This window comes from Schistocerca serialis, chromosome 1 (assembly GCF_023864345.2).
Source record: "Schistocerca serialis cubense isolate TAMUIC-IGC-003099 chromosome 1, iqSchSeri2.2, whole genome shotgun sequence".
In the NCBI taxonomy this organism is placed as follows: domain Eukaryota; kingdom Metazoa; phylum Arthropoda; class Insecta; order Orthoptera; family Acrididae; genus Schistocerca; species Schistocerca serialis.
In genome coordinates, this window is record NC_064638.1 from 316069949 (window position 1) to 316090443 (window position 20495).

A 20495-nucleotide genomic window follows, 5' to 3' on the forward strand; every position below is an offset into this window, starting at 1 on the left:
ATTCTTCTCTGAAACCAACCACAACTCAAGGCTGGTAGCAATTGTTGCGACAAAGTCTTGGCCCTCGCAACGTACGTTGACGATGGATACAAGAAGAAAAGTTAGACTGAAGTAGCTGCCGTCGTTTTATTTGATCTACACTTTACAGTAACGGGAGAGTTGTCTCGAGATTTCTCCTGTTCTCCTCGACGATGTTTTGGTCAATTATCACAACCATAAAGTTGTCATTTAAGAGGAATGGCTACACGTTCCTCTTCATAGCATTCGTATGCGAGAGCTTCTTTGCGGATACAATTATCTATCACTTGTGTCTATTCTCGTTCTGAAATGTGTCAACATAGTCATAACTAATCCAAATCGAAGATAAGAAGGGCGAGTTGGCAAAAAAAGAAAGCCTTGAATTTCGCGAAGCCTTGCGTCCAAGATACTCCTCAATCTTCAAAGATACACACGACCGATTTTGCTACACATCCTGACATTTCTTCTCGGCACAGACAATACACAGCTGTCGACTCTCGCTCTATCCAAGCGAACACCTATAATGTCTCGTAGGTGTGTACTGAATTTTGTAATCGTATTGACTTAATATTCCAACTGGTGCTACACATTACTTACTTTATTTTCTTACTAGCGTATAAACTGAGCATTGCCCAGGTATTCATTTTGCCAATTTTCAGTTAGAAACGTACAGTTTCCGTACGCTTGGCGCAGCTGCTTTGAGTGTCTATAACGCGATTTTCTAAACGTCTCTATGGCAACGCCTCTTCATAGCGCTATTGACGGCTATTGCTTTCGCCCACAGCCATTTGCGCTTCACAGCTGAAAGTTGTCAAAAACGTGTCGGGGATTTCCTTCAGTTGACTCGACTAGAGGAGTTTCTTAGTAGTAAAGAATAAATGTATTAATACTTCATGCATGATGCGGCGTTGTTTCACGCATCTCGGTGTTCATGACATCATAACTCTTGAACTATGTGTCGTACTACGATACGTTTGCGTAGGTTTGCGGCCGTTTTTCACGAATCTCATTGATTTGATATATGACATAATATCTCCTGAACTATGATAGGTAGGCGGTCCTTTCTGCGATTGTTGCCTGACAGTAATGAATGTGATTACCAAGTCTCGTAGAAATCGGTCCAATGGTTTACGAGGAGATGTGGAAGGTATACACACACACACACACACACACACACACACACACACACACACACATACAATATACACTATTGGCGATTAAAATTGCTACACCAAGAAGAAATGCAGATGATAAACGGGTATTCATTGGACAAATATATTATACTAGAACTGATATGAGATTACAGTTTCAAGCAATTTAGGTGCATAGAGCCTGAAAAATCAGTACCCAGAACAACCACGTCTGGCCGTAATAACGACCTTCATTTCGCCTGGGCATTGAGTCAAACAGAGCTTGGATGGCGTATACAGGTACAGCTGCCTATGTAGCTTCAAACGATACCGTAGTTCATCAAGAGTAGTGAGTGGCTTATTGTGACGACCCAGTTGCTCGGCCACCATTGACCATACATTTTCAATTGGTGAGAGACCTGGAGAATGTGCTGGCCAGGGCAGCAGTCGAACATTTTCTGTATACAGAAGGGGCCGTACAGGACCTGCAACGTGCGGTTGTGCGTTATCCTGCTGAAATGTAGGGTTTCGCAGGGATCGAATGAAGGGTAGAGCCACGGGTCGTAACACATCTGAAATGTAACGTCCACTGTTCAAAGTGCCGTCAATGCGAACAAGAGGTGACCGAGACGTGTAACCAATGGCACCCCATACCATCACGCCAGGTGATACGCCAGTATGGCGATGACGAATACACGCATCCAATGTTCGTTCACCGCGATGTCGCCAAACACGGATGCGACCATCGTGATGCTGTAAACAGAACCTGGATTCATCCGAAAAAATGACGTTTTGCTATTCGTGCACCCAGGTTCGTCGTTGAGTACACCATCGCTGGCGCTCCTGTCTGTGATGCAGCGTCAAGGGTAACCGCAGCCATGATCTCCGAGCTGATAGTCCATGCTGCTGCAAACGTCGTCGAACTGTCCGTGCAGATGGTTGTTGTCTTGCAAACGTCTCCATATGTTGACTAAGGGATCGAGACGTGGCTTCACGATCCGTTACAGCCATGCGGATAAGATGCCTGTCATGTCTACTGCTAGTGATACGAGGCCGTTGGGATCCAGCACGGCGTTCCGTATTACCATCCTGAACCCACCGATTCCATATTCTGCTAACAGTCATTGTATCTCGACCAACGCGAGCAGCACTGTCACGATGCTACAATCCGACGTTTATCAAAGTCGGAAGCGTGATGGTACGCATTTCTCTTCCTTACACGAGGCATCACAACAACGTTTCACCATGGAACGCCGGTCAACTGCCATTTGTGTGTGAGAAATCGGTTGGAAACGTTCCTCATGTCAGCACGTTGTAGGTGTCGCCACCGGCGCCAACCTTGTGTGACTGCTCTGAAAAGCTAATCATTTGCATATCACAGCATCTTCTTTCTGTCGGTTAAATGTCGCGTCTGGAGCACGTCATCTTCGTGGTGTAGCAATTTTAATGGCCGGTAGTGTACGTACATACATCCATTTCTTAGTAAGGTATCAAAGCCAAATTTCTAAAAATGAAGAGGAAATGGAGCCCAGGAACAACAAGGCTCTTGTCAGTAACTACCGAAGCTTACACCTGGGATGATTTGCCAAATTCACGTAGGTGACCACACGGCTCCTACTAAGAGTACTGAGAAGATGGGGGAGACCCACTTGATGTCGCCAGAGCCGCTGTCGGCGAACGGCAGGCTGACGAAGAGCGCGAAGAGCTTGTGTAGCGGCGCGCGGCACACGTTGGCCATGACGTTGAGGCGGCCGCGGTGCGCCATGCCCAGCTGGAACGTGTCGACGCCCAGCGCGGCCGCGCCCTCCATCAGCTGGCACAGCGCCGGCACCAGCACCTCGCACCTGCCAGCGACACACACCCGTCAAACGGTGAACTACACTAAATAACGCACGCCGACTACGTCCACCAACCGTGTACACGCTAACTAAAACGCCGCGTCAGGTCAGCGAAACGGAAAGCTTGAAGGCGGAACTTCAGAAACTGCTGCAGTCGCGGATAGAGGGCGAGTGGAATTACGGGGGTCTTGACCCCCTCCCTCCCCCCCCCCCCGACAACATACAGTAGCATGAAATTAATCGTTTTGAAAAAGACAAGGAATTCTGTAAAGGCCCACAATCCATGTCTGACCATACCTAATGTCAACAACCAATGCTACTGGGTTGTAAATCCACAGGTAGAAGTGACAAACTAAGCGAAGTTGAGTAAGCGAAGACGGAAACAGGAAGATCTTCCACTAAGAAAATAATTATGGAAAGGCTGGAATGATTTTAAAATGTTGTGTTCCTCTGAAGTACAATTTCTTGGATGTTACGCTAAGGCGATATACTACGTACTGATGTGAAGAAAATATATTTATTATTATTATGATAAAATACTTTATATATTTTATTGTTATTATTATTATTATTAAAATCTTGGGCGTCTGTGGCACGCTAAAAGCTTGAGTAACGGCAAGTAATATTTATAGACGGGAGGGGGAGGGAAGTTGGAGACGACAAAAGAACCGCACCCTGGATCCACGCCTGAACCACAATTCAGTTTCGGAATTCATAGCTAAGAACGATACATAATATTTTCTTTATATGGGGTTCCAAAGCACCTACAAACTTATTGATGGTTAAACCAATGCTCCACCAGAGCTGTCGTCAGAAATTTAAAAATTTGTTGTTATCCAATGTAGCCCTTCATCGCCATTGTCAAGAGGTGTTAGATGTGTGCCCAAGTCATTTCAGTACAACCTGCGTATTCTTTTTATCTAGGCATGCATCGAGCACTTTGATTATCAGGACGTAATGTCAACATCTATGCTGTTGTTTACAGAATGTAACATTGACGAGCCGGGCGAAGTGGCCGAGAGGTTCTAGGTGTTACAGTCTGGAACCGCGCGACCGCTACAGTCGCAGGTTCGAATCCTGCCTCGGGCATGGATGTGTGTGATGTCCTTAGGTTAGTTAGGTTTACGTAGTTCTAAGTTCTAGGGGACTGATGACCTCAGAAGTTAAGTCCCATAGTGCTCAGAGCATTTGAGCCATTTTTGAACATTGACGAATTGGTGGTAAAAGCGAATACGTTGCTTGTCGGCAGCATCCTTTGGGAATCTGTTTCCTAAAACTAGCAACATTCACACTTGTCAAGTGTAATGCTTGCGATATGTATCCCTGAAAACACATCTTAGATACATATATGGTTCGTGTATGCAGTTTATCATGAAAGAAGGTATACATGTGGAAGAGGCCTGGAGACACTGAAAGGTTTCAGATAGATTATATAATGGTAAGACAGAGATTTGGGAACCAGGTTTCAAATTGTAAGACATTTCCAGGGGTTGATGTGGACTCTGACCGTAATCTATTGGTTATGAACTGTAGATTAAAACTGAAGAAACGGCAAAAAGGCGGGAATTTAAGGACATGGGACCTGGATAAACTGACTAAACCAGAGGTTGTACAGAGTTTCAGGGAGAGCATAAGGGAACAATTGACAGGAATGGGGGAAATAAGTACAGTAGAGGAAGAATGGGTAGCTTTGAGAGATGAAATAGTGAAGACAACAGAGCATCAAATAGGTAAAAAGGGGAGGGCTTGTAGAAATCCTTGGCTAACAGAAGAGATCTTGAATTTAAATGATGAAAGGAGAAAATGTAAAGATGCAGTAAATGAAGCAGGCAAAAAGTAATGCATACGTCTCAAAGCAGTTCTAAGCAAAGAAGGGAAAGCAGAAAGGTGGAAGGAGTATATAGAGGGCAGTATTATGAAAATGGAAGAGGACGTGAGTGAAGATGAAATGGTACTGTATGAAAAGTTTGGCAGAGCACTGAAAGACCTAAGATGAAACAAGGCCCCGGAAGTAGACAACTTTTCCATAAGAACTACTGATAGCCATGGAAGAGCCAACCCTGACCAAACTCTACCATCTGGTGAGCAAGATGTATGAGACATGCCAAATACCCTCAGACTTCAAGAAGAATGTAATAATTCCAATCCCCCAAGGAAGCAGGTGCTGACAGGTGTGAAAATTACCGAACTATCAGTTTGATAGGTCGCGGCTGCAAAATACTGACACGAATTCTTCACAAACGAATAGAAAAACTGGTAGAAGCTGACCTTAGGGATAATCAGTTTGGATTCCATAGAAATGCTGGAACACATGAGGCAATACTGACCCTACGACCTATATTAGAAGACAGATTAAGGAAAAGCGAACCTATGTTTCTAGCATTTGTAGACTTAGAAAAAGCTTTTGACAATGTTGTCTAGAATACTCTCTTTCAACTTCTGAATGTGGAAGGGGTCAAATACAGGGAGCGAAGCCGGCCGGAATGGCCGAGCGGTTCTAGGCGCTATAGTCTGGAGCCGCGCGACCGCTACGGTCGCAGGTTCGAATCCTGCCTCGGGCATGGATGTGAATGATGTCCTTAGGTTAGTTAGGTTTAAGTAGTTCTAAGTTCTAGGGGACTGATGACCTCAGAAGTTAAGTCCCATAGTGCTCAGAGCCATTCGAACCATTTGAACAGGGAGCGAAAGGCTGTTTACAATTGTACAGAAACTAGACTGCAGTTATACGAGTCGAGAGACATGAAAGGGAAGCAGTGGTTGAGAAGGGGGGAAGACAGGGTTGTAGCCTGTCCCCGATTTTATTCAATCTCTATATTGAGCAAGCAGTAAAGCAAACAAAAGAAAAATTTGGAGTAGGAATTAAAATCCATGCAGAAGAAACAAAAACTTTGAGGTTTGCCGACAACATTGTAATTCTGTCAGAGACAGCAAAGGCCCTGGAACAGCAGGTGAACGGAATGGACAGTGTCTTGAAAGGAGGATATAAGATGAACATCAACAAAAGCAAAACGAGGATAATGGAGTATAGTCGAATTAAATCAGGTGATGTTGGTATTAAATTAGAAAATGAGACAAAGTAGTAGATGAGTTTAGTATTTAGTGAGCAAAACAACTGATGGTGGTCGAAGTAGAGAGGATATCAAATGTCCACTGGCAATGGCAAGGAAAGTATTTTTGAAGAAGATAAATTTATTAATATCGAGTATAGATGTAAGCGTCAGGAAGTCTTTTCTAAAAGTATTTGTTTGGAATGTAACCATGTATGGATGTGAAACATGGACATTAAATAGTTTACACAAGAATTCCGAAGATTAGATGGGTATATCACGTAACTAATGAGAAGATACTGAATAGAACTGTATAGAAGAGAAATTTGTAGTACAGCTTGACTAGAAGAAGGGATTGGTTCTGAAGCATCAAGGGATCGCCAAGTTAGTATTGGAGGGCAGCGTTTAGAGTAAAAATCGTAGAGGGAGACCAAGAGATGAATACACTAAGCAGATTCAGAAGGATGTAAGGAGCAGTAGTTGCTTGGAGATGAAGATGCTTGCACAGGATAGAGTAGCATGGAGAGCTGCATCAAACCAGCCTCCGGACTGAAGACCGCCACCACCACCACCACCACCACCACAACAACAACAATGCAATTTATTGCGTTGAATTCCTACACTGGTTGTGTACGGCCTCCGCTTTTAGCTTTTGTTCAAACTGTGCTTTAGTACCGTCTGAAGATATGCAAAAATAGCGTGACAAGGAAATGTGCTCAATAACTTTAAAAAGAAACAGAGTAAGATGTTTTCTTCGCAGTTTGACATACACGCTGTTATCAAAACAGAACTTCCTTCAGTCACTGCAGCTGTGGTTTTATCTCTACTACACTTCCCGTGCTCTGCTTAACACGCAATGACCATGTCAAGTGTATTTGCAAAGAATATTGTAAAATGGTTCAAATGTCTCTGAGCACTATGGGACTTAACTTCTAAGGTCATCAGTCCCCTATAACTTAGAACTACTTAAACCTAACTAACCTAAGGACATCACTCAAATCCATGCCCGAGGCAGGATTCAAACCTGCGACCGTAGCGGTCGCACGGTTCCAGACTGAAGAGCCTGGCACCGCACGGTCACAGCGGCCGGCTGAATATTGTAGATCACAACATTTGATATAAGTGCAAATTTAACAGCATCGTCTGTCAAAATGCAATATTCTTTGTGATCTGTCTAAGACGTTTGACTATGCAAATAGCAACATTCTTATAGAGAAACTGAAATTGTATCCAACTGAATACGCAGATGGAAAGTGAAGGATTCAAATGTTCGTCAGCCATTCAGTTGTAGGGTTACAATGCTTCCCTGTTCCCTCAGATGACTATTCTTGTACAACTTACCCGTAGTCCATATTGATTACAATCCACAGTGGCATTAAACTAAAGACTTTCTTCATTATATATTGCGGCACAAGTAATAATTTATTTACTGCATATTTAACTAGCAGGATACAGTGATTCATGTAAAGAAGATCCATCATTCAGTGAGCACAGAGGTTTAACACTAGATTCATTCTCCTATTGTTTCCTGTACATGATGGCCTACCTTACAAAGATGTGAAAATAAATTTCTTTCGTTATCTTGAAAACGTCATAGTCAGGTCTGCGAAATATGTATCGGACTGGATTAGTGAAAAGTGGTTATTATTTAATTTGGAAAAACACAATTAATAAAATTATGTACAAGGTGGGATGTAGTTCTGACGTCACTATATTTCTGGGCCTAATTATTGATGGGCACTTCAACTGGAAATAAATATTTAAATCTCCTTACAGCTTAAATATATAACTGCATATTCACTGAATAACAGCCGATTTAATGAAGTTACTTTACGTTGTATACTTTTACTGATTGCCCGATAGCACGCATAATAACATTATGTGTCAATAGTGCCCTTAAACGAAAGCATTCGTTGCATAAAGAAGTGCGGAGTATGTGTTGGCGTGCATCCTCAAACATATTGTAGGGAGCTATTTAAACAGTGGTTCCAGAATACAGCCGGAGTTTGGCACAAAAAGGGAACAAATTATGCAGACGTAAGAATATCTCTAATGAACTGAATGTACTGACAGACAATAAAATCACTTTTGCTTAGCAAGTAATTTTATCCACAGGGAAGATTATGAATAGATGTGTGTGTGTGTGTGTGTGTGTGTGTGTGCGCGCGCGCGCACGTGTGTGTGTGTGTGTGTGTGTGTGTGTGTGTGTGTGTGTTTGTGTGTGTGTATGTGTGTGTGTGCTCGCGTGCATGTGTATGTGGTGGTGTGGTGGGTCGGTGGATCAGTGGGTGTTGTGACTGAAACAGAACAATATTTGTTAACTGATACATATAGACGGCAAAATATAACAAACATTTTTATTTAAGTCACTGTGGTTACAATTAATCACAATGCAGCCGTTAGTTAGATGCAAGTCCACACAACTAAAAATAATTCACTTAAGGAATTAATCTTCTCAATCAGTGTTCAAAAGAGGAAAGAAGAACTTCAAGTTTTCAGTCTAGTCAGAAGGAATAGTGAATTAGTCACTGATAGACTAAGTCAACTAGAAAGTTTATCACTGAGACGAGGCGTGGCTAGGAAGTTCCTCGCTGAGAGACTATATCTGACTGGAAGTTAACTGTCCATTAGCGGCAGAGTCCAATGAGGCAGTGGTCAATGGTGAGAACAATGGCTTCTGCTGTATAGATAGCTTGGCTGCTCTCAGAACATACTGGAGCTGGAGCGTCTGGGACCGCTCGGCAATGGGAATTGACTGGCTAGGCGCTGAGTGGTCAATTAAGCAATTGTTGGGTGAAAAGTTACCTGTCCTGCACTCAAATGGACGTGTGATCAGCATAGAGAAAAAGTCCAGTGACTGTAGTGGCGTTGGTTGCAGTGCAAGCACTCTGGATGGCGATGATGGCACTGTGAGATTTCTGCAGGCCTGCTGGCAGATGTTATTTAGCGTAGGTGGATACTTGCCGGTGTTATTACTTACTGGTGGTGCACGTTGGCCGGTGTTATTGTTCACCAGAAGTTGGTGCCTGCTGATGTGGTAAACCATGAGTGTTGGCTGTGTTGCAATATAGCTGAAATTTTGGGATAGTGCATCTCTTCCCCACACACCTCCGACCTGGTGATAGATGGTGGAGCCATCTCCATGATACACAAGTGTATCCAAAGGCTGAGATGTCCCAGGAGATGTAGCAGACGTCCATTGGGATGTGGCCTGTGGTAGCCTTGGGAATTATGGTCTTGAGGATGAGGGGCTCCAGCTGCGGAAGCTGCAGCTTGCCAGGATCCTGGCATCGATGGAGCATCTCTGAAAAACAAAATGTGGCAGTACCATCATTGGATACGTCCGTATCCAAAGAGAATGGAGGTGGTTGTTATGTTTCTGGACCCATGCCTGACGGTGCTTCTGGATATCTACAGTCGAGTAGCTCAAAAGTCAGGTGATCTGGACTTGGACCCACCACCATTTGTCCCAGAGAGAACACAGCAGCAAGCGCTTCATAACTCAGCTGGCAGCGATGTGCTTGTCCAGCTGGTGGTGGATCACCATAGGCGATTGGCTCTATGATGGAAAATTGGGTGCGCTGAGGATAATTCCAGACAGGGGCTGTTACTGTGTTGGGGCACGATGTGCTAGGTTGAGAGAAAGAGTATCCAAGCATCCACTCTATTGTGATATTGCTGTAGCTCAGCCATTTGCATCTTAAAAGACCATACCAAACGCTCAGCAAGACCATTAGATTCCTGATGAAAGGTACTACTCAGACATACTAGATGCTGTTTGCCTCACAGAATTGTCTGAATTCAATATATAATAAACTATCAGCCTCGATTGCGGTAATGAAACCAACCTTTACCTAGGTTTCAGCCCAAGTAATTGAGCCTTCTTCAGAAGATGGACCTGAATCTATAATATTTCTAAGAGGGCAAGGTCTAGAAATAAAACTAAAACAGCCTAAGTAGGTGCAGAATTGAGCCCTTTTGTCTATGACCAAAGCAGTGAGCAACCCTTCAGTCAACAAAACAAATTACAATACTTGAATTGTTTTCCATAGGTAATGGACCTCACATATGAAATGTACGGAAATTTGCTATATGCAACGACCAAAATAAGCTATTTGGCCTCCAAAACTGGTTCTGCAAGATCCAGATGTACCCACAATCACAGCTATGTAGGAGGAGACCACTTGAAATATCTTTTTGGTAGGGTCACCTGGTGGCCTTGTCAGTAATGGCAGTCAGCAAGAGTGTGTTCGATGTCCCTATCAGTACCCATCCAGTATACATGATCCTGGGCCATCCTCTTCCTATGATGTCCCAATGTCCTTGACGGAGGAAGTCGACTACTTGACAGTGAAGGGCTCTGGAAACAATGATATGCATCTTGCCACTCTCTCCAAGGAGGAGGAGGACATCCTAGAAAACAATGAGACCAAGACGTCATTGCCAATAGGCAGCCGTCTCTTAGATGTAAATGAGCTTCTTACCAGCTACCCAACCCGTGGTGACATGATGTGAAACCTCCTGCCGAACTGTATCGTAAAGAACCAGCTTTGTGATAGATGCTCCACAAGTGGGGAACTGTGTTACTGTCTCAACTGATTCCACATCCATGTGAAAGCAAACTTTGTTGGTGTATTGAGGGAAGCGTCCTGCCCTGTCAGAAGGCGAGTGGGAACGTCACTATTCACTTGTTGAGCAGTGGTTTGGTGTTGAATATCATAGCTGTACATAGAGAGGAATATAGGGTCTGTCTTCATGACAATAATGTTATCCAGATAAAAGGCCGTTCTATGGACGTCATTCGTCAATTGCAATTTAAAAACTATTTTTAACGCAACTAATGTGCTATTTCGCCACATTGGGATTCTTCAAAACAGTTTCTGAAAATGATGAACAAAAATCTGTATGACAAGATTGGTCTTTGCGGTGATTGGTGACGTGTGAGGGTAAGTGGTTACGTAATGGGGGCTCGGCGGTAGTGACAGAAACTGCGACATTTAGAGTCATCCCGCAATTTTGACACTACAACTGCTAGGTCGCTGGCGTTGGCAGAAATGAAAAAACTGGGTAGTTGACGTGAAGTGTTCCGGACAAATCCATTGTGTGACGAAACCGAACGACGGACCCATCGGAAACCTTTTATTGTGCCATTTACGTGAATTAACCATTGTTAGCAAAGTGGTTATCGCCAAGCGTGAACGTGTTTTCCTTTCAATTCTTGCTCTAAGGGGGATAAGCAGACTGCTACCTTGTTGATGTACAGAATATATAATAATAAATCAATACTTAAATACACAGCTCTGAAAGCGGCAGTTATATTTACAATGTGCAGCCGATATTTTTGTAGGGCATCGTATATTTATAAATCGATACTTCTTTTCGATTCGTCTGCAGCCGATAATGATATTGTCCTAAATATCAGTGTATCGGATTCCCGATATTTTAAAAATATCAACAGTCCTAGTATCAATGACGTATCTACATCCGTTGGGGCATTGATCGTAGACTTGAAGTCAGCAGACACGAAGGGAACGGACCGGGTTTTTGACCAGCAACGTGGGTGTGGCTCACAAGCTATCGGTGATCGATGTGACGACACCTCCATGCTGCATCCTACTACTTCCAAATGTAGTTTGTGGGTCAAATCAAAAGGTAAGTTCCGTGTCTTGGTTGAGCAGCGTCAGTGAACCGTCATTTACGCGGCGCACAAGCTTTTATTGGAAAGATGTCCAATTCAGGGCACCATTCCGAGAAAATACGTAAATTGCCGCCTCGAAGATACACTGAAGTCTATCAAGTTTTGTCAATCAGTGTTGCCAGAATTCTGGTCTACATCTGGAGCATTATCCGTATGCAAAAAACACTAGACAATTCATTGCTTTAAGTAAATGTTTTTAGGCATAGCGCTCTCTGTGTAACTTATAGTAGATAGAAGATCGATTTGGAAGGTAGGAGACGAGATACTGGCAGAAGTAAAGCTGTGAGTATCGGGTGTGAGTCGTGCTTCGGTAGCTCAGTTGGTAGAGCACTTGCCCGCTAAAGACAAAGGTCCCGAGTTCGAGTCTCGGTCGGGCACACAATTTTAATCTGCCAGGAAGTTTGTTATAGTAGACGCTAACAAAAAACCTGCCCAAATACAGTACCAACTAACTATTTGCAGCCACTCATAACCAGTTCATTCTCTCTCTTGCACTACTCGAACAAATCTTTTCCTTAACTCTTTCTGGCGCTTCAAAGCGTTAACTGTGATCTTCCTGCAGTATCAGAATACGTTAACAGTGTGTTGAATGTCTTACAAAAAATGGTACGGTATAGTGACAAGGATTTCAAAAATCTGTTTAAAAAGGCCTCAAAATTCGCAAAAGATGTCAAAATAACATCCACTGTATCGTGTGTGTGTGTCCACAATGAAACACCGAGACAAAAGTCGTGGTAGCACCCCAGAAGAAAGGCAGTGTTCCTTTCTTGTATAGCGTGAGAAACGAGCTTCATAACAAGTTCACAACAAAAGATCCATTATAATTAAATCCCTTCAGGGCACCATTCCGAGAAAATACGTAAATTGCCGTCTCGAAGATACACTGGAGTCCATCAAGTTTTGTCAATAAGTGTTACCAGAATACTGTGTTACCAGAATACTGGTCTACATCTGGAGCATTATCCGTATGCAAAAAAAGACTGGCTTAAGGAAGGACCAAGTACAAGTTCATACATCTCTTTGGCGGCGTTATAGACATTCAATTCAAAATTTTTTCCCAGTATTAGAACTCTGCTCCAAATTTTAGTCACCCTCTCTGCTTCAGCAGCAACGTTAGAAAGGACATTTTCGACTTGAAAATGTTTAGAAACCTACCTAAGTAACAGAACAAACTGAACAGAGTGACTGGTCATGCTTTGCTCTCTGTGTTTCACAACGTTTCAGTTGATCCAGAGGAAATAGTGAATCACTTTTCCACACTACCGTGACGAATACTCTCTTCTTAAAGATAAGTGCTAGCAGCTATTCAGTATGTGCCTACTTAACACCGATAAATTTTATGAGCTGACATTAAATAGTCGTAACGAAAATAGTGTCTTTATAAAATTGAGACAGAACACCAGCCGGAAAAAACACTGAATACGGCCATGCACGCACCCTTCGATGCCGAATCTGCGCACGCTGCCCCAGTTGGCTGACAGGAAGTTCTCGAAGGCGTGCGCCGCGATCAGCTTGTCGAGCGCGCGCCTGCGCACCGCGGCCGACAGCAGCGCGTTCTGCGGCGGTTCCAGCTGCTGGCGCAGCCACTGCCGTTGCTCGAACGAGTCGGTCAGCTGGTACTCGGCGCCCACCGGCCCGCAGTAAGCCGCCTGCCGGCACACGCAACGCCAAGCTGCAGCGACCGACGCTTTCTTTCCTGGTATCACTAATAAGCTAGGTGTCGGCACTATCTCGACACCCCCGGAACGATCCGTTAACTCCTCAAGCTATGCATCAAAGGTTGCATTAGTATCCGATTACGTTGTGTTCTTAAGAACTGATATCTAGATTTTGAACATCACATCCGAGAAAAAGACCTCACGTTTTACGATGCGGATCGCCTCGCATCAGTAGTTCTCGACACCGGAACGGGGACAGTTGTTGCCTGATCTCGTAAGGGTTCTCGGATGTGTTTTGTAGTTTATTTCCAGTACGTCTTACCTCTGCAATTTGGGCAATGCCCTCCACTTGTTCGCAGAGTGTTATTTTGAAATATGTAATTAAAGAAACAGTACCCACAGAAAACAGCAAAAGGTTGACCGAAAAGCTAGTATCAGGAACGGCTGTAGGTTTGTTGTGTTACATAAAACGTTTTTCTTTAGAGCTGCAGCAGGGATGCTACACACACATCCGAGGATCAAGAACCTTACTAGTACAATCTGCTGCAGGGCTCAAGCGTACCGTGTCCTTACCAGCTAGGGCGTACTCATAAGTTCTCAACGCTGTCCGCTAGGACACACTGCTGCAGATGTCTTCCGCAAAACCTCATGTACGAAAGTCAATGAGGGAAAGATCGGCCTAGTGTGACAGGACTCGGTTCTTATGGTTGTGCAGCCGACCAGAAGGTAATGATCACAGGAACTAATGAACATTGTCGCTTAGTGTGATACAGACAACGTAGTCATTAATCTGCGGATTAGTGAAGAAGATTTTATGGACTGATGGGTCGCGGTACACGATGTGTACTGCGTTGGGTATAAGTGTGAACCATGAATGGCTGGAGAATGGCATTTACCTAAGCGAGTTGTACTGCCACTGAATTTCAGCAGTGGTGATTAGTTTGCGATAGTATTTCTTGGTTTGAGCAATAGCTTTTATTTCAGATGGATATCTAAACAGTCCTGTCAATAATACGCTCCTCACAATGTGGATTCATTATCACCTTCACGGTACCCGCTGACAGAGCAGGTCCCATTGCATAAAGGTAAGAAGAAAATCACATGGGTTTCCTGAAGTGGACAGGTCTGCTCAAAGCCCTGATTGAGCTTTATGCAACATCTTTCTGATGAACTAAGGCGTCTGCTGTGCGTCCGATTACTTGAGCCAAAACTGAAAACAGTTGTTCACCAGGATTTTGGGGGAATGAAACAACTTCCACATGCAGCTTATCAGTGTTAAATGGGAAGACTTTTACGAAGAGGAGTCACCATAGCAGCAGTAGAAGAAAGGCTGTCATTTAAGCGACGTCTTTGCAATTTCTTAAGCTATGCACTTTGCTTCTGGATAGAAGGAGTTCCTGGGGCGCTTACTGGACGCGAAAAGTAACCTCTCAGTTCGCCCCGACAAGCCGATTGCACCTGCTGGAAAACCCCAGAAAAGGCCACCTTCCGATCAACAGCAAGGGCAGAGAAAAAGTCTTAAAGAAGAAAAAAATATTTGATTCCTGCACGCACTTGCGTATTGGATATTTATACTGTCTTTTGGATAGTGTCATCCAGAAGCTGGGAAGGAGGTAAGCTGATGTGTGATAGGAAATCTGAAGTTCCTTAAAGCTTGAAGAACCTGTCGCCAAGATGGAATCAGGCTGGCCAACAATGAGTGCAGCTCGACGCTTCGCTTTATTTCCACAGTGCGTGTGCGTTCGGCAATGTTTGCACAAAGTTTGCAAAGGGAGCCTGTCAGACAGGAGTGAAGTGAACTATGTATGCAGGAACACAAACACTGAATTCTGCCCCCCCCCCTTTTATTCCCCCCCCCCCTTCTTGAATTTCCCTCACCCTCCCACACCCACCCGCACTTACCGTAATTCCCAACCTGACAATGTCTGAAACCGGTCTCAGTTGGCTACAAACTAAATTATGTAGAATACTGAAATGGTCTACAAGTTCTGCAATTATTCATTGAATATTGTTCATTTCTATGTTAATTCCTTGACGAATATCCCTCTGGCGCGCAGCAAGCAGAAGTTTTCTGAACTTTCATTCATAGTAGTGCGATCTTATTCATCTTGATGACGAATCTAGGGTCATCTTGTTGCTTCCATAGCCCTGGAAAATGGGAACGTCAGGAATCAAATATTTTGTCCATTCTTACAATTACCGCGCTAGAGAATGCTGGAGTGCACTAACAGGACATAGTTGCAATATTATATCACATCGATCACAATGCTAAAGTGCCTGAAGACCAAACCGCAGTTGCTTCAGAACCTATAACAAAAAAAAAGAAAGAATTTAAAACAGTGAAAACAGCTGAGCTGAAGAAAGTAGCTTTTGTTGTCTACGAGAAAATCTAGGATCAGGTAATGCAGTTGGTTAAATATGAAATACTATGCAAATTGTGTCCAGTCACCAATCATTTATTTAGGAATAATATTGTCGAAAGTTTACGTCTTATTCTCATATATGTAAGTGAGACGTGAACTCTCGAAACCAATTATATCTTAAACTAACGATATGCACTGAGGAGACAAAAGTCGTGGGATAGTGATATGCTCATACGCAGATGGCGGTAGGTTCACGTACACAAGATCTAAAAGGACAGCGTATTGGATGGGCTGTCATTTGTACTCAGATGATTCATGTGAAAAGGTTTCCAATGTGATTACGACAGCACGACGGGAATCAACAGACTCTGAACACGGAATGGTAGTTGGAGCTAGACGCATGGGACATTCCATTTCGAAAGTTGTTAGGAAACTCAATATTCCCAGAGCCACAGTGTCAAGAGCGTGCCGAGAATACAAAAAATCAGTCATTACCTCTTACAACGGACAAAGTAGTTGTCGATGGCCTTCACTTAACGACCGAGAGCAGCGACGTTTGCGTATAGTTGTCAGTGCTAACAGACAAGCAATACTGAATGAAATAACCGCAGAAATCAATGTGGGACGTACGACGAACGTATCCGTTAGGACAGTATGGCGAAAATTGGGGTTAATAGGCTACGGCAGCAGACGATCGACGCGAGTGCCTTTGCCAGCAGCATGACGTCGTCCGCAGTGCCTCTCCTGGGATCGTGACCATATCGGCTGGACCCTAAAAAATTGAAAAGTCTTTGCCTGGTCAGATGAGTCCCGATTTCAGTTGGTGAAAGCTGACGATAGGGTTCGAATGTGGCGCAGACCGCACGAAGCAATGGACCCAAATTGTCAACAAGGCACTGTGTAAGCTGGTGGTGGCTCCATAATGGTGTGGGCTGTGTTTACATGGAATGTACTGGTTCCTCTGGTCCAAATGAACTAATCATTGACTCGAAATGGTTGTGTTTAGCTACCTGGAGAGCGTCGACAGCCATTCACGGACTTCATATTCTCAAATAATGATGCATTTTTTATGGATGACAATGCACCATGTCACCGGGCCACTATTGTTTGCGAATGGTTTGAAGAACATTTGGACAATTCGAGTGAGTGATCTAGCCATGCAGATCGCCCGACATAAATTCCATTGAACATTTATGAGACAGAATCGAGAGGTCAGTTCGTGCGAAAAACGCTGCATCGGCAACACTTCCACAATTATGGCCACCTGTAGAGGCGGCATGGCTCAATATTTCTGCAGGGGACTTCCAGTGACCTGCTGAGTCCGTGCCACGTCGAGTTGCTGCACTACGCCGGGCAAAATGAGATCCGACACGATTTTAGGAGGCATCCCACGACTTTTGTCACTTCAATATAGCGATACTTGTGTGGGGACATTTTATATTACTGTTACAATTATAAATCAGTTGTTGTCTTCCACATAAATGATTTCCTTGCTATGTAAGTTAATTCCGATAAGATAAATGCTAATAATTTGCAACATTTCTAAAAGAATAAACTGGCATAAAGAGCTTATAGAGAGGCGCTGTTAATAGCGCCATCAGCCTATGATTATGATTGAAATGCTATGAATACAGAACTGCTAGGTGACGCCATCGATGATCTCCAGACAAAGAAACGGGGCGCCCTACTACAAACGACAACAAAAATTACTCAACTTTGGCACTTACAGAGCTACTGGATTATCTTCGATATAAGAGTTATTTCTTACGAAGCGCCTTCTCTTTAACTGTGTTCCGCCACTGTGCAAAAAAAGAGGCGCTGCAGCTCTGTCCAAAGGTGCTGAACTTCTTCTGATAACCCGGTCATTTTGGTGCTTTCCAATGTATGGCATCCGACATAGACGTGTTTGAGGCAAAACAGTCCGTGTGAAGCAAAGACTGTGTTTTAGCAGCAGCAACTGTCATTCTGGAGAGATACCATTTTCGGAAAGCTGATACACAATGTAATGTCTGGCTTGAAGAAAGGTGTTTAGCAAAATCTATGCGATCAAACAGTGTTAAATCAAGGTTTAGCGTCCCATCGACAGCGACGTTTTAGTACATGGAGCATCAGCATTTGGGCAAGGTTACTTAACTCTAGGATGCATGGTGCCGAGAACACACATGGATGCATATACAGGGCCTCCAAGGCCCTGCCCTAATTTAAAATTTTCCTCTTTCCATTTAATCATTCTTTGGAGTTAAATTTATTTCTGTCAAATTTGTTGTCATATTGAAAGATTCCTAAGATACAGTAACAGGATCTGGTGGACCTGATTAACATTTTATTATTTTTTTAAAAAACTCTAAGAGTGAACTTTTATGAGTTACATCCATTTACATACAACATATACAAATAATTTTATTAATTCACTTATAAGTTGCAGTTTACATTTTATAACATTTATTACAACCAATTTCTTTAATTAAAACATACTCATTATTCAAAATATTATGTATATAGGCAATATTTTGACAAAAAGTTATTATTCATTGTTCACATAAAATTTCATTTTTCTTAGTTTTCAACATGTGACAAACAAGAAGCACAAAGAACGCCACTTTGTTCCTTACAAATGTTGGTTTTACACTTAATGCATGTCATAGCACTTTTCCTGTGTTTTTTTTATATGGTCAATAATTGCATCTTCTTCTTTTTCCTGAAACATGTAGTTGATTTGGCAATATGACATCTTTTTGAGCACCACATCTTTGCATGGCATCAATGATTTTCTTTGGAAGATTAGGGATCTGAATACGAAGTTCCATTAGTGATCTTACCATTTCCTTTGCTAAATCTCTTAGGAACAAACGCTTTTTATCACTTCTTCCTCTATGGTTTGTCAGATGTTGGGCGGAAAATAAAATTTTACTGTTCATTGCTGCGACGTCCACCATATTCATTCACAATGCAAATGGTCATCTTCTTGTCTGTCTCTTGCAAGAGTAGTAACGAATTTTCTGGTCCATTTGATCTTCTCCACCCTTCGTAGAGTTATAGAACTATATTATATCTGGTTTCTTTTTTGCATGAGTTTCATCAATGTTTCTGTCGTAATGCATTGTGCTAATGAGAACTACAGAGTTTTTCTTTTTGGGAACATAACTCACCATTATAATGTCACCTCTAAATGCAAACAAAGAGGAATGAATCGCTCTTGAGGCAGATGGTTTCATCTCATTAGGAATTTCTGGTTTATTTTGTTTGATTGTTCCCACCACTGTAATTTGCTTCTGAAGCATCTCTTCTGCTGGCCGTACACTAGTAAAGAAGTTGTCAACAGTAATATTTTTTGATGATCCTTCAATGCTTTTAGCAAGATCTTTCACCACATTAAATCCAAGATTTTTCTGAATTGGTTGATGGGGCTTGCTTCCCCTGCAAACAATTCCGTCTAAGGCATATGCAGATGTAGCATCACATAAACAAAATATTTTTATGCCATACTTGGAGGGTTTAGAGGGCATATACTGTTTGAAGCTGCATCTTCCACGTAATGGGACTAGCTATTCGTCAACTGTGAGCGAATCAATGGGAATCATTCTATTTCTACACTTGTCAAGAAATAGTTCCCATACATAGCGAACAGCTACAAGTTTGTCATCTGCAGATCGAGCTTCACAGGTACGTCTGTCATCAAATCTAATCATTCTCCTTATATCCTCGAATCTATTTACTGACATGGTGGCCTTATATGTAGGATTTGCCTTTTCATCCAAGAATAATTCTCTAATAGGGACATCCCAACTCTTCGCAACACCAGAAAGCAGTAAAAGACCACGAAAACCCTCCATTTCAGCAAGCGAAACGTTTTTCCACGTTTTACCACGTAAAGCAGCCACTCTTTTGCCTTCAATATTTGTACAGTTGATGATTTACTCTAGTATTTCCTTGGTGATGAAATAGTCCCAGGCATCCTTAGGTTTACAGGTTTTCAAATCACGGGCTGGAACAGGTGCCTTCTTTACGATATTATGGACAGGCATACGAAAAGTTGCAGGAGGATCTAATTTCCAAATCGTTCCATTCCTACTAATGTATGTGTGGTCTTCTCTACCTTTTTGTGGTGATTCTTCATTTCCAGACTCTGATGAAGTAATATTGTGGGAAGGACTGTCATCTGCATCAGTATTCACATCTGCAGGTTCATTGGCTGATTCTTCACTACTTGCATCTTCAAAAATATTTCCTTCCTCTCAAGAATCACCTTCTTCAAACCACTGAGCCAAAACACTTTCAAAATTAGCTACATTTGCACTACTGACTCTCTTGCTTTGCATGTCGAAGCCATAGCAAAAGGCGTGTCTCTCGAACAGCAGCTTGTGCAGCACTAAGCGAGTCATACTCGTAACAATATGGGCCTTGCAGCAACAAACAAACTATAGTAACAATGAGGCTGACAAGAGCAGCACAGGATAACAATACTGTGCAATAATAAAACATTTGATAGCAAAAAGATTGATAGTACACCGACATCGCCAGTATGTGTAAGTAATGTGCATTATTTTTTAGTTATACTATTACTACTACAGCTACTGCTGCTGTAGGCACACTTGTTGCTGGAAATACCACTACAGTTATTGTTGAATTAATAACTGCTCCCAAACAAATGTTGAAGACAAAATAGGCTAAAGAACATTTACAAATGTGTGAGGGCTTCTGAAGCCCTGCTTATGCATTCACGGTGTATGGGTAAACGTATTG

General features: G+C 42.8%; 1 protein-coding gene across 1 annotated transcript in view; it reads right to left on the reverse strand.

Annotated features, from left to right (window-relative positions):
• Positions 1 to 20495, reverse strand: part of LOC126470087 (2-oxoglutarate dehydrogenase complex component E1-like) — a 165207-nt gene that overhangs the window by 131602 nt on the left and 13110 nt on the right. Inside the window, exons 4-5 of the mRNA XM_050097661.1 lie at positions 13169 to 13497; positions 2798 to 2992 (exon numbers count right to left, since the gene is read on the reverse strand). Of these exons, the coding sequence (XP_049953618.1) occupies positions 2798 to 2992; positions 13169 to 13497 (524 nt within the window). The remainder of the gene's footprint in view (positions 1 to 2797; positions 2993 to 13168; positions 13498 to 20495) is intronic.